Source organism: Astatotilapia calliptera, chromosome 7, assembly GCF_964374335.1.
Source record: "Astatotilapia calliptera chromosome 7, fAstCal68.1, whole genome shotgun sequence".
Taxonomy (NCBI): Eukaryota; Metazoa; Chordata; class Actinopteri; order Cichliformes; family Cichlidae; genus Astatotilapia; species Astatotilapia calliptera.
Genome location: NC_137428.1, coordinates 15,852,635 through 15,867,128, shown reverse-complemented (window position 1 = coordinate 15,867,128; position 14,494 = coordinate 15,852,635). Strand labels below are relative to the sequence as shown.

Sequence of the window (14,494 nt, the reverse complement as noted above, 5' to 3'; positions counted from 1 at the left end):
GACGTTTGACCAAAAAAAAGTAATTGATGTGCAGTTGGCCTAAATGTATAATTTGCACGTTTATTCATTATTTATTATTAATTCATGTTATTTCTATGGGAAGAATAACTGTTTGCTTCATTCCATCCATAAAAAAAAGGGAGTTTCTCAGAACATTTGGACCAGCTGACACCCAGGGGAGAGGGTGTGGAGAGCCCTGACAGCACCAGTCACACCTCTGCTGACCACGGACCTCCGTCGACCTCTCTGCGACCTGAGAGTGCTGTAGAGAAGAGCGGAGCCGTGCCAAAAGTCCCAAAGTCTGTGTCAACTGGTGCCCTTTCCCTTATGATCCCTGGAGGTAAGTTAAAAACAAAACAAAAAAACAAAACACACACATATTACCATGCTGATGTTGCCTCAAAATTTTGTAAGCTACATTGTTGACGCATGTGGGAGCAATAACATGTTAAGGATAACAGTAAAAGCAATGGACTTTAAAAATAATCTGAAAAAGATGAAAGTTCACTGTGAAGCTGTCATAATTGGCCCGGCATGCCTCAAGTTCCATGTTAAAAAGAGGCTGTGAGCAAAAACCTGAGCACAAGCTGCTAACAAGGAAAATAATCAGGCATGGTCAGAGCGAGGGTCTTCACTGCAGGGAGAGAAAATCGTATTAGTTTCACCCACAGCTGCAGCAGAATTAATCCTGGCTCAAAAGCTTTTACGGCAATACCTCGGTGATGACTTCAGGGCACGTTATACTCTGATTGATTTTGGAAAAAATTTAAGAACTCAGACGTTGGTCAACTCTTATTTTTCCAGATATCTTTGGAGCATCACCGCTGGCCAGTCCCCTTTCTCCTTACTCCCTCTCCTCAGACCCTTCCTCAAGAGACTCCTCTCCGAGCCGAGACTCCTCCCTCTGTCCCTCTAACCCACGGCAGCCCGTCGTGATCCACAGTTCTGGGAAGAAGTTTGGTTTCACGCTGAGGGCAATCCGGGTGTACGCTTGTGACAGTGACATCTACACAGTCTATCACATGGTCTGGGTAAGGCCTTTAAGCATTTTTTCTTTAAACAAACCCTGTTGAATGACCACAGGACTATGATAGCAGATGTATGATTTTGTTTTGTTTGTTTGTAATAAATTATTTATTATGAAAATTAAAAACTGCACCATCCTAACATAATATTAGTCCATTAATGGGATTTTTTTCCCCCAGCAGTTAAAACTGAAGGCATCACATAGACTTGCTTTTATTCCACATTTTAATTTTAATAAACAGCGGTGAAAATAATTTACAGATGCAACCAGAAGTCAGGGAACTGTGAAGTTTGTGTGCTTATGTTTTAACTTGATGCAATTGAAAGTCTCTTGATAACTACAGGTGTCGCCCTCTGCTGGCCACTGAAAACGATGCGTGCAACAGCATTTTTCTCCTTTGTCTGAACAAAATGTTCTAAAACACAGCTTTAAAAGCAGTTTTAAATGATTCAAATGCTTTTAACACAAAAGGATGATAATGAATCAATACCTTTTTATGTTGATCAGAACGTAGAAGATAGTGGGCCTGCACATAAAGCAGGACTCAAAGCTGGAGACCTCATTACTCATGTGAACGGAGAACCGGTTCACGGTCTTGTCCATACCGAAGTGGTGGAGCTCCTGCTCAAGGTAACGCACAATGTGTGTTCATCTCTAAACAGCTACTGTTAAAATATTTAATAGTTCTGATATTCATTGCGTTTGATGTAATTTCAATTAGAATAAACTGAATAATCTATTTAGGTTGAGGAGTAAGTGCTACTGAAATTGATGTTGTTTCCATTTTTTTAAAAGTGAGTGCAGAAAATTCAGCTCTAATGATTTACTGGAGCGCGACTACAGTCGTTTTAGTTGGAAGATATTTAAATCATAAAAGGGTTTAGGTAAATTCCACTAATATAGATATAAATGTTTGTTCTGATTTTTTTAAAAAAAAAAAATCTATCCTCTTCCCAACATCAAGTGTTTTTCTTTTTCTTTTTCAGAGTGGCAGCAAAGTGGCCATCTCTACAACCCCCTTTGAAAATACTTCAATAAAAACTGGTCCTGCCAGAAGGAACAGCTACAGGAGCAAGATGGTCCGATGTGGCAAAAAGCCCAAGAAGGAGAAGACCCCAGAAAGGTACAAATAAGTCCTTAAATTACCTTTGGATCATTTGTTTCTTAACCCCCTTTATTTAAGGGAGACTGAGACAACCAGCTGCTGTGCTTCGATGGAACATTATGGCCCATTATTAAATGATTTTTTGTTTTGGTTAGGGAGGTTTCAATAAATCTGAGTTGCTGAGTTTTATTTAAACTGCTGCATTTCCTCCTCTAAGACAATTTGGTACATTTTTAAAAAGCTAACCATCCACACACAATGTGGAATTTCGTAAGTAAGTTACAAGCACTAGCTCAGTTATAGTTCAGCTTCACTAGGTTCTGCATATCCTGATAAGTTATTGAAGACCACAAGGTCGTATTCCTGCCCTGATACTTGTTTCTGTAAGCGTGGGAACTGCAGTTTTGTTTCTGCAGCCTAATCGTTCTTCAGAAAAGAGGTGAGTGATCCAATTTCCTGTGTGCAGTCATTACTCTATTTCCTGTAGGCCTCTAGAGGGCAGACAGATGACACTGAGGGAATCATTGAAAATCTGACGATCCTACAGATTCAGTGGGTTGTTTTCCATCTTTAACAGTTAAGAGTACCTGGCACTGTGCAGAGCAGTTACACATGTAAATAGTAAGAAAGCAGCAGCCTGTGGTGTCCATTGTAAACTGTGAATTTAACACTTCGTCATCTCACTTTTCTTTTCACAGGCGCCGCTCCCTTTTCAGACGCTTTGCCATGCAGCCTTCTCCTCTTCTGCATACGAGTCGCAGCTTTTCCTCCCTGAACCACTCGCTGTCATCTGGTGAGAGTCTCCCCGGCTCCCCTACCCACAGTCTCTCCCCTCGTTCCCCTACTGCCGCCTTCCGCCCTGCACCAGATTTCACCCAGTCAGGTGGAGATTTGAACTCATTTTTGATAACAGCTTGAATGTTACTTAATGTTTATCCTCTAATATCCTTTGGGTGTTTTGTGCTTATATATTTCAGGTGGCAACTCATCCCAGAGCAGCTCTCCCAGCTCCAGTGCTCCCAACTCCCCTGCTGGCTCAGGCCACATTCGGCCCAGCACCCTGCATGGCCTCGGCCCCAAACTGCCAGGTCAGAGGCTTCGTCAGGGTCGACGCAAGTCTGCCGGTAGCATTCCCCTCTCTCCACTGGCTCGCACGCCTTCACCTACCCCCCAGCCAACATCTCCCCAGCGCTCACCCCCTCCCCTTCTCAGTGGACACTCTGTCGCCATTTCCAAAACAACCCAGGGTTTTCCAGCCAAGATTCATTCCCCACCCACAATTGTGAGACACATTGTCCGCCCCAAGAGTGCTGAACCGCCTCGCTCACCTCTCCTAAAGCGTGTTCAGTCTGAAGAAAAGCTGTCTCCTTCTTACACAGGGGAAAAGAAGCACCTGTGCCCAAGAAAACGCAGCTTAGAAGTGACCCAAGAAGAGGTGCAGGACGAGGACGTGAGGACAGGAGAGCGCGATTTCACCGGCCTGCAGAGTGTGGATGAAGCAGCCTGTGAGCCACTGACAATCACTCGTTTACGGCCTGTCGAGCAGGGCTGCCTAAAAAGGCCAATCAGCCGTAAGATGGGCCGGCAGGAGTCTATAGAAGAGCTCGACAAGGAAAAACTGAAGTCCAAGATGGTTGTGAAACGACAGGAGTGGTCAGAGAGGAGGGAGTCTCTACAGAAGCAAGATGCTCTGCATGAGTCCGATTCATCGGCACCGTGTGCTTATGATGGGGACGAAGGCTTTCTGGTCCGAAGCCAAAACAAAGTGCAGAGCAGCCCGGAGTCTGGAACGCTGGAGGCTAAAGCTGCTAGTTCAACTCTTAAAGACGTTCTGTATAAAAAGCTGAGCACACGTGTCAGTGAAGGCATCGCTGAGCCTTCTGGTGGCAGCAGTGAAAGTGATGGAGCGCTGCGATCGGCTCTGTGTTCTGGTCACCCAGAATGGCAGCACTCTCGACAGGGTAAAGACGGCATGAAGCCAGACAGACTGGACTTCAAAGCTCCCAGTATCGAGTTCACCAGGAAGAGGTTGTCATTCGAAGAACGAGAAGACTGCATGTGTCGGTTGACTTCGACCCTCCATGAGAACCTCCACTTTGGTTCTACGAGATCGAAGAGCCTTCAGCTGGACACGGCCATGCCTCACGACCACATGAAGGCCGGACTGGGAAGCGTCCACTCGAGCCCTGAAGGTCTGGCCCCTAAGCTTTTCTCTGGCAGAGGAGAGAGCGCTGTGGAGAAACTCCATCTTATCTCTTCTGCAGAGTCTCCGCTTAGAAAAACATCATCTGAATATAAACTTGAAGGACGCCACGTCTCTTCTCTAAAGCCTCTTGAGGGCACCCTGGACATTGGTCTGCTCTCTGGACCCAGAGTTTCTAAAACAGAAACTTGTTTGTCCAAGATGGCAGAGAACACAAGTGACACAGTTTCTGTAAACCCACCAATACGACTTCAGAGCCCTACTGAAAGGCAAATAACCATCCCCCAAACAAAAACCACAGACAAGATGAAGAGTCCCCTAACTTGTTCTCTAAGCCCTGAAACCGTTTCTTCTGTAAACAGCATTGTTGTCTCCAAGGAGCAATCAAATAATTCAGCAACAGAAATGAAAGTCAATGCAAGTGGTGAGAAAACACAGGATAGACAAGGCGAGTCATTGAAGGCCTCAAACAGCAAAGCAGATCCCTCAACTTTTAGTGTTAAACAAGAAGGAAGGACCGGTATGAAAGCCAGCCATGAGCACAGAGGCCCTCGACACAGCTCCCACTTCTCCTCCTGTGGAAAAACACCCTCCATACGGGAAGTGAGCAACGAAGATCAGGAGGATGAGGTGGAGCAGCAGGAAGAGATACCAGACACTACATCACAAAATACTGACAGCTCCAAGACAGCAGTCTCTTTGGTAGACTTAAAAACTTCCCCTCCATTTACAACACTGGAGGCTCGAGCTGTTAGTAAACCTCTGACTGGGCCACTGAAGCAGAGTGCAGACTCAGTTTTGGATACAGGTCAACTTCAGAGCTGTGAGAAGAGAAAAACTGCAGCACAGAGCTCAGACACAACCTCACGACCCGCTTCTGAGGCGAATGTGCAGACCAACTCTGCATCGGTACATGTTCCAGCGAATGTGCCAAACATTTGTTCCTCAAATACAGAACCAGGAGTTTCTGTCTCGGCATCAGCGTTTGGAGCATTACCTGATAGTAAATCAGAGCACAGTGAAACATCTGTCAGCTCATCTGTGAAGCTGGTTGGAGATGCAGGCAGCTCGGGCTCCAAGACGGAAAACAGTGCAAGTTCCACAGCTGCAAAAGTGGAGCAGAAGAAAGAAGTTTGTACGATAAACAAGGCCACTTCACTGAATATTATTACAGATGCCACACTGAACAAAAAGCATAACACTGTGTCTGCTGCTGCAGTACAGGACAGTGGCATGTCGCTGCAGAAGAAAGACGTTAACGTATCACCAAAGACGAAGAATACAGCGGCTGTGAAAGATTCAGAGCAGCCGTCACAGATGTGTCCGACTGAAAAAGCACAACACAGATCGTCCGATGCACAACTTTGCACGTCTGTTGTCAGTGTTAAAGAAAACACTGTGGTCCCTTCAGCAAAGCTCAAAAGTTCAGGTTCGACAGCTACAAGTGAAACTGTTTCGAGTCCCAAAAGCAAGTCGAGGCCTGACCCGCAGCCCACGCTGCCCACGTCTGTGAAGAGAGAGAAGGAAGCAAAAACACAAGAGAGCGCAGCTCCTCCCGTCCCAGCTGTCAAAGGAAGTCCAAGTTCAAAAGAGAAGGATTTGCCTAAGGAGTCTGCCCCCTCGACTTCACACGTTCAAGCAACCCACGACGCTAAACGGAAAGAAGCCTCGCCGGTATCTGCCGGCGATGGCGCAAAGAGTGAAGACTCTGTGCAAGCGAAGCCCTTGCCCACTCATGCTGACACGAGGCAGCGAGAAATACAGCCCAAATGTTCTGCTGCTGTCAAAGACGTCCCGAACTCGAAGCTGAAATCTCTCCCTCCTAAAACATCATCAGCTCTGAAGCCTGCTGCAGCTCCAGCAATTAAACAAACTCTCGATTCCAAACCTAAAGACACTTCACCTAAAAACCACCCCACAGTTATTAAAGACCCCCGTGACCCCAAAACAAAAGAATGCGCCCTGCCTCTCACTACATCTCAGCAGCTCAGGAAGGAGCCTCTGCCGCCATCAGATGTGTCCTCTCAGCCCGACCCACCAGCTGTGCTGCCTAAACTTCCAGCGAAAACAGAACCACCGAGCAGCGCAGACACCTCATGCAAAGGCTTCAGTTGTGAGCCTGCAGTCAAGATATCCAAGGATGCTCCCAAGTCTGAAGTGGTCAAACCGGACAGTCACAAGCCCCCGGACACCAGAACCACCACCCCAGACAAACCGGCATCATCTCTCCGGAAGGAGCAGGGTGAAAGAAAGAAAAAGGAAACCGCTCAAGAAGTCACGCCTGCACAGAAAAACACTAAGAGAGACACTTCCAGGGCTTCTCCATCTGCAGCTAAAGACAGTTTAGACAGAGACACGAGCAGGTGCAAGCAGCTGAAGGAGTCACCGCGTAGCTCCAGTAACAAAAAGTAAAGAGGAAAGTGATGATTTCAAAAAACAAAAGAAAAACGTGACTGCTTCAAATAATCCAGATAAAGTAAAAAGTTGGGATTGATTTGTGCAATCATCATCATGCCTTCTTTTTTTGTTTATTTGAGGACCAGGCAAGCTGTTACAAGCTGATAGAGAGGGAAAGTCTGCGTGTGTGTGTGTGCATGTGTGTGTGTGTTTAATAAGATTATTCATAACAACATGTTGATGTTTCTAGGTTTGAATGTAGGCGATCATTTGCCGATCCTTTCTGAAGTTTTACTTTCATGTCAATCGAATGTTTGGAGGATTTCTTTCTGTTCGTTGCAGAACACTTCGTGCAATCAGTGTGTTTAAGGGGCAACGGGGAGGACACCTGTAAAGGCCGTGATGTACGAGAGTCTGTGCCATAAGCAGTTTTGAATTGCACTCTTTCTTCTAGACTCGGAGGATCTGAAGTCTTTTAATGCAGTAGACCACACAATGTTGTCGAGCAGTTGTGTTGTTAACGTTCAGTATGATCAGATTGTTTTAATGTTGGGTTTCGTACAGTGGTACACAAAAGAAACGCACTATATCTCGTGCTTTTCACCTAAAACCTGAAACAAAGTAACTATAGGATCACGATAGGATTCTAAAAATCATAAATTAGTGAAGGGGCCTTAGATATATGGGAAATCAGACTTGCTTTTTTTTTTTTTTTTTTTAAGCAAGATGTGGTGTTTATTCACATTCCTCTGGCATCTTGTACATATATTTTTGATTTTTATGCAATATAGTGTAAATAAGATACCATTGTAAAACAGGGATACATGGGCTTACATGATTGTCGTTTGTATTATATGTATAGATTTTGCAGTGTCATGTTTGTATGCTAAGTATTAAGAGTATCATGTTCTGCTTGTGTGGTCTAAAGTAAGCTACAGCAGTGTGTCTCATCAAACGTTTCCTCTTCTGTGTGACTTTCAACATGTTTTCACATGTTCCAAAATGAACTTGAAGAGAGGAGAGGGCATGAGGGGCTATTTCTAAAAACAGAAAAAAAAATGTAGCATTATATAACAAAACTGTGAGGGCTGTCAGCGTTTCTCCAAGAATGTCTTTGTTGATGATGTGTTCACTGGCTGATTAAGCTCTGAAGATTGTAAAATACGGGACATTGTGTTTGAGGAAGATGAACCAGCAGTTCTGCATAGTAATCACAGCAGTAGATTTCTAGAAGCCGTGGGCCTCGTCTCTGGGTTACGTCCACGCTATCGTTAAGGTCACTTGTGCGAGTAAAACACGATCTGAAGCGGTTCATGTTAAAGTGCTTTGCTGTCAGGGTTTTGGTGTTTTGGATGCTTCATAAAGAAGCTCCACCCGGGCGAAGATTTTATGATGGCTTTGCATAACATAGTTCATGTCTGCTTGAAAGTTTGAGGTCACTTTGAGCTGGATTTTTTTTCTTTTCTTTTTTTAAACAAACATTAATGGCATATCTGCTCATTACTGTCTGACCTTGTATAATTTTGTCTTGTTCAAACACTATCTGATCTGTTGGCAAACCTGAAAAATTGTTTCACCAATCTAAGAAGCAATACTTTAGAATGATGTTTGGAGTATAAATGCTGTGGGTTTGATTTGAGTCTAAAGATTAAAAGAACTTTCCTGTGAAACATGTCACGTTACTGTCGTTCTAAGAAAGGGGGGGAAAAGTGCTGCACAGTTTGCTGTTACAGGTATCATTTAATGAAGCTGGACTCTGTTTCTCGAGTCCTTTCATTCAGCTGTAAACGCACTTCTTCTTCTTTTTCGATTGCCATTAGAGCCACTTTGCGCTGTTCTGTGATGAGTCGTACACACAGTTTGTATGAAATCTTGTGTTGCCTCACGAAATGGATCAACATCGATTTCAGAGGAAAATTCGTTAGTCAAACCTCCCCACGCCGACGCTCCAGACAATCAGCTCGCTAAAAGTATTGCTCCTTTAACCAGCTGTTTAGATTCGGTCGCTCTTTCAAAGTGATAATGATCTGCTCTAATTACGCAATGTGCCATAGCTTCCTAAAACGTGTTTCTGGATGCATATGCAAATATTCCCTTAGATGATTCAGTTGATCACAATGTCACGTTTAACTGCTCCCATCAACTCATCAAGTGACCACAAACTTTTCAGCTATGAATGTGAATTTCATGTTGGTGTGCTAATACCGTGGTACTACACATATAGGCTGTTGTATATCCGCATACACTTGCTACCATTTACACACTTTTCTATATGGTAGATGCCTTTAAATTGCAAACCCTAAATGAAAACCACAAAGTAGCCTAGGACACTAGTATTAGCATCATTAGCTCTGTTGTGCTGGCTGTATAAAACCAGATCCACCGTGTTGTCCGGAGGTCACGGTCTAAATCTAAATGTTCCACACAGTATGTGTCTAAGAGTGAAAGTGAAAACCAAGATTGACAGCAGAGATTTTAATGTTAAAAGAATCTAATGTTCAGCTGCATTGGATATTGTAAAAGTATTGCTAATGTATCGTGAGATAGTAATAAATGCACCTTAATCTTTACCAATGTTAAGTTCAAAGGGTGAGTGCAGCAGAGCGGTTTATGAATCCCTCACTTTAGGTTTTTTTTTTTTCATTCCCCCAACACTCACGTTTTCCTTTCCTGTGACGACACACGTTTAAATCTTTAAAGCACATTCAGTGTTTGTTTACAAAGCGTCATGGATGTATATTTTGTATATTGTTGATTTGCCAAATCTGCGTCCTGTGTTACAGATAATGTTTCTAGTCGTGCGAGGTTTGCCTCCTCGCCACCATGATTTGTTTGTGCAGTAATCGATGTCTCTTCACGTCACGTTCTACTCTGTCTTCTCGTCTTTTCAGATTTCCTTTTATTTCCTCCTCTGTGCAAAACTAGTATTAGATGAACTTGCTTATGTTGGTTTGTCTTTTAGAATATGTGCAATAAAAGTGTTTTGAGTTTTGTATTTTGCCCAAGGAAAGCTCTATGGATGTCATACATGTTGTATATTAAAACAGATATTTATACTTCTAATGTTGCGTAATACTGAAAATAAAATGGAATTATGAGTTACTGTTTTGCAGTTTTGTTTTTTTGTTAGCCTGAATTGAAAATGTAGTTAAAGATATATCAGAAAAAAACAAGAATTTACCATAAATATGCTTAAAGCCACAACACAATGTTACTGTGTTTATGGATGAGATGTGCAGCCCTTTAATAGTTTGTAGTTGTGCAACCTAAATTCATGACAAAATATAATACAGCAATATTTTTTTTTCTGAATGCCATTTTATATTCTGAATGATGAAATGTGCACATTTCAGTTAGTTGTGGTTATTTGCTGGTTTAACTGGAATCAAATGTACATACAGGAAGTTTACACTTGATCACGGTAAGTAATGCAATTCCAAAAGGGGGCAGCATCTTTCTGTGTGTGTGCCAGGGCTCTTCAAATAGGTCCTCTGTTACGCAACATGCAGAGAGTCAGACGATTAATGAAGTGTGGCGCACTGAGAAATCTAAACAAATATAAATATGCAAAGAACACTGATCTGCATTCATCGTGTATTTCAAAGTAAAACTGCATGTTATCATTTACATATTATGAGCTTCTGGAATAATCAGATGAGCGAGCCTCAGAGAAATAAGTCCCCATTGGTCTTTTCATTCATGATTAATGGTGCAGATGGATCAGCAAGCACAGCCTGATTAATAAGCAAAAACATTAATTAGAGGAAGGAATTGGTGGGAAAAATGGTGTTTGGGAATAGTGCTGGGAAAATGTGCTGGTGCAGCTACAGGTCAAAAACCTTCATATGCTTCAACTTTAAAGATTTCTGAAAACGTCTTCATGGCTGCAGTATCAGAAATAATTAGTTGACCTTGAACCTCTAAATCCTGCTTAGCCTCAGCATTCTTAGCATCTCACCGCTTTACAGGGACACATTTAATTATTTTCACTAGCTTGTTTAACAAAGGAGAAAAAATGCAGATGTTTTTGTGTAGCCTCTGAAAGAAGTCGATATAAGAGAAAACCAAATTCTCATTGGAGATCATCAGTTTCTCTAGTGGCTATTGGGATTTCACCTTTAGCATTCATCCATCCGCTATCGCTTCTTTTGAAAATATAATCTAATAGATTGCCAGGTTATTTAAATATATTATTACTGATGATGTAACCAGCCATGTGCATTGTTATCAGCAGGCTGTGGGGTTAAAGGGGGAGAGAGCTGACAGACATGCGTACATTGTAGAGAGTACTCAACAATATGCATTTAACCTCCCCCAAGCTCCACTTTCTATTCATTTAAATGGATATGATCAACAGCATTGATCAGAACATTGTATTCTACAGACAGTCGTATTTCTCAGAGGATAAATCTTAAAAAACAAACAAACAAAAAACAACCTCCAGCCGTTTTGTGGCGCTTACCTGTGTTTCCAACTCAGCCGAGAGTGAAAACCTCTCCAGCGGATCCTGAGTCAGCTGCAAGTCCTCCTGGTAGGCCGTGTCTGAGCTAGAGAAAAATCAGTGAAGGTGACAGCAGTGGTCTGTGGCCACCACCTGCAAAACCATCCCTGCTTTTACAGTCATGTGCATTTTAATTACCAGAGTGTTGAGTTTAAGGAGGGGGCACATAAGCTCACAGGCACATGTAGATTGTAGACATTGAAATCATATCGAAAAGCTTTCGCATGTTCACCATACGCTAATGATCATGTAGGTTTGTATGTTCCCTTTCTCCTCCGGGACAAGTGGACGAATCTTGATAAAACTTTGCATAAACACTGCTGAGGGCACTGACAGTAGCGTCTGTGTGGTGTATACAAATATTTTATACAAATCCAACAGTATATATATTTGCACATGTGGCAGTTCAGTTGGACACGATGTGTTTAGTTTGTTGATGTTTAGTGTGCGCATTTTTACTTTTGTTTATATTGTAGACATTTAGGTTTGTTGTGTATTTTAATGGTCTGAACAAATTTTTAATCTTCCCTGTGCAGCTGAGCGGCTGCTGGTTGTTGATCAAGCGATCAAAGTAAGCGACTATAATGACCATCATTTAGTCAACTATAGTCTTCTATATATTTCATTGTGAATGTTACAATCCATATTTATTTTAATGTAATATATTTTTAATTTTATGCATTTATATTGTTCAAAATATGACATCTAACAAGTTTGTCAAATTATTACAACCAGTATTGTCCATGCATAGCTAGTACCAATAATACTAACTTGTGTTAGCAAAGCCTGTTCACAGTGCTAGTTTACATACTGCTAGCAAAGCTGTACTAAAGTTCCTCCAGGGGGTTTAATCGTAAACAAATGAGCCAAATTGACTGGTATAAAATAAATGAGGATTCATGTCAATGAATTTCTGTGCAAGAGTTCACACTTGTCTTTGTTTTAGACTGGGGACAGTGAGTTGCGTGAGGAAAACTAAAAGTATCTCTGGCAGGGCCTTCCATCCAGTCATTGTTCTTCATATACAAACTAAAGTGAAACGTTCATGGTGGCATTACAGAGCCTGCTGGATGATCGCAAAAGTAAGCAGGTTTCAACTTGTGGGGAGCCTGAATGCCACGATGCAGTTTTATGGCAGTACATCAAACTGTTGCTGAGATAAATCAGTGTGGCGCAAAGCGGTCGACTGACCAACCAAACATCATTGCCATCCAGTGGGCTGCCGTTGTAGCTGTATAAATAAAAGTAACTTAAACATGCAGGCAGTACACGCTCTAGCTTTGTAACAAGTTGCTGGAGTTTAGTGGGCTGTTTTTTTATTTATTTATTTATTCTTGATCACACAGCAAAAGAATAAAAAGAATTTTATAGATAAAGACAATGAAAACAGCAGCGGGAAGACGGCTTGTTCCTCTAGATGCATGCAATCTGAGACGCAGATAGATAAATCCACTCTGGCCCGTATTAATTTTGCTGCTGGAATTTGCTCAAGTACATTCTGTGACTTGGGGAGAAGCCAAAACTCCAGCCCCGGCTCTCAGATCTCATGTTGCAACTGATGGCTTCAGGCCGAGCTTGCGCGGGCCATCACAAACAGGCTGAGGAACGAGTAGGAAAGAAAAGACTCGCCTGTGTCACGGTACACTGGAATAAATTCTATGAAGTCAGTCTGTGATCGCAGCATGAATTCCACTATCCTGGATCTGCTGATTATAGACGCCCAGCCCAGATTGTGTGACATGTAATTTAAGTATTTCTTCTTCCTTAAAGCAAAAAGATCCCTGACGATTATGCAAGAGAACTGTCATGTGTGCCCTGCTCAAGTCGCCGCAGCGTACCTGACTTTTGTTGATACAGCTCTTCGTGCAAAGTCACATGAATGATGCAATGTGGACACAAGCAAAAGTGTTTGTATGTGTGGGTGGCGTTTGGTTGAGTTCGGGCAAGTGAATGCACAAAGTACACAATGCAGAGGTTATGAACAGGGTGGAATACCAATAAAAGAATATTATTTTCAGGACTTGTGGGAACGCTTGTGTTGCAACAATTAAATAAACAAACACAGTTATAAGTGAATACAGCTGAGTTGGAGTTTGAAATAGATTTTTGGGACCTGAACTGCTCCTTCAGAGCGCACGGGAGTCGTCTCCATGTGTGGCAAAATACAACGAGCGCAGTGATTAAAACCCTCGCGGCCTGGATTACAGTGAAATGAGAGGATGGTGTATGACTCGGCGATATTGTGGTCTCTGTGTAATGCTGCTAAATGTCGGGTGTACCGACAAACTGTGTACACTCTGAGCTCAGAAACGGAGGATACTGTCTTTAGGCCCGTCTACCTTTGTTACAATAACTCGAGTTCAGCTTCGTGTGTGACCAAGAAATGATATCAGTGTTAGCATTTTAGGCGTTGGCTCGATGTTCTGCAGGAAGTTGTGGTATAACACATTTTTTCATGTATTTATTTTCGGATTTCGCTGTCATCCATCTATGCATCGTTTCATTGTGGTAATAAAGTCAGCCTCTCTCTACATAGACTTTGAAAATGATTTGAATAGTACGAAAAGAGAGCAATGTTTTTTTTAAATTCCTTTTTACCCATAATTCAACTCGATCAGATGAACACTGATTTTAAAAAAATGTCATTAGTTTAGTAGTTTTGAGTTGCTAGAAGTGACCTATCAGATTTCTTTCTTTTTCCTGCTTGTGGTCTTCAGGACCAAATCAACCAAAATCATTCATTTGTTACCTCTTATCTGGATCCAGGTCATGGAGGTAGCAGATCCCACAGATGCCCTGACCTCCCTCTATCCAGCTTCTTCATCTAGCTCTTCTGGGAGCACCTGAAGGCATTCCCAAGCCAGCTGAAAGATTTAATCTCTCCAGTGTGTCCTGAGTGTGCTCCAGGGTCTTTGTTGGATGTGGTTGGTCTGAAACACCTCACCCAGGAGGCATTCAGATGTCTGATCTACCTCGTTGGCTGCGTTCTCCCTCTGTAAATGGGCACAGCAGTGATGGTGGAGGGGGTTTTGAGCCCTGTGATTCTTCTGCTGTTCTGTCAGGTTGTTGTAAAAGCTCCATGAAGGGTCTTTAGTTGATCCAAGTCAAGTTAGCTTTATTTGTAAAGCATGTTTAAAAGACATGTGGTCAAACTTGCAAACTTAGGGGATCGGCTGTCCACTCCCCTCCCTGGACTTTATTCCCAGCTCAAGATGTCTCTCCAGAGCCAGAGCAATTATATAGGACCACCTCCATCCTAAC

The 14,494-nt window shown here is 42.7% G+C and overlaps 1 protein-coding gene and 1 long non-coding RNA gene across 9 annotated transcripts in view; one reads left to right on the top strand and one right to left on the bottom strand.

Moving 5' to 3' along the window:
- Positions 1–7,472, top strand: part of mast4 (microtubule associated serine/threonine kinase family member 4) — a 95,108-nt gene extending 87,636 nt beyond the window's left edge. For 7 of the 8 annotated variants that reach the window (XM_080303494.1, XM_026173203.2, XM_080303493.1 and 4 more), the window contains 6 exons: positions 140–340; positions 805–1,031; positions 1,535–1,657; positions 2,014–2,150; positions 2,831–3,015; positions 3,110–7,472. In XM_080303494.1, coding sequence (XP_080159620.1) covers positions 140–340; positions 805–1,031; positions 1,535–1,657; positions 2,014–2,150; positions 2,831–3,015; positions 3,110–6,747 — 4,511 coding nt within the window. In that variant the 3' untranslated portion in view covers positions 6,748–7,472. The remainder of the gene's footprint in view (positions 1–139; positions 341–804; positions 1,032–1,534; positions 1,658–2,013; positions 2,151–2,830; positions 3,016–3,109) is intronic. The other variant, XM_080303495.1, reaches the window with a different exon arrangement.
- Positions 41–14,122, bottom strand: LOC145429682 (uncharacterized). The gene is made up of 3 exons (XR_013909954.1): positions 13,983–14,122; positions 11,195–11,279; positions 41–334 (listed from the first exon to the last, which is right to left on the bottom strand). It is a non-coding gene; the product is annotated as an uncharacterized LOC145429682 (long non-coding RNA).
- Between the last annotated feature and the right edge of the window lie 372 nt (positions 14,123–14,494).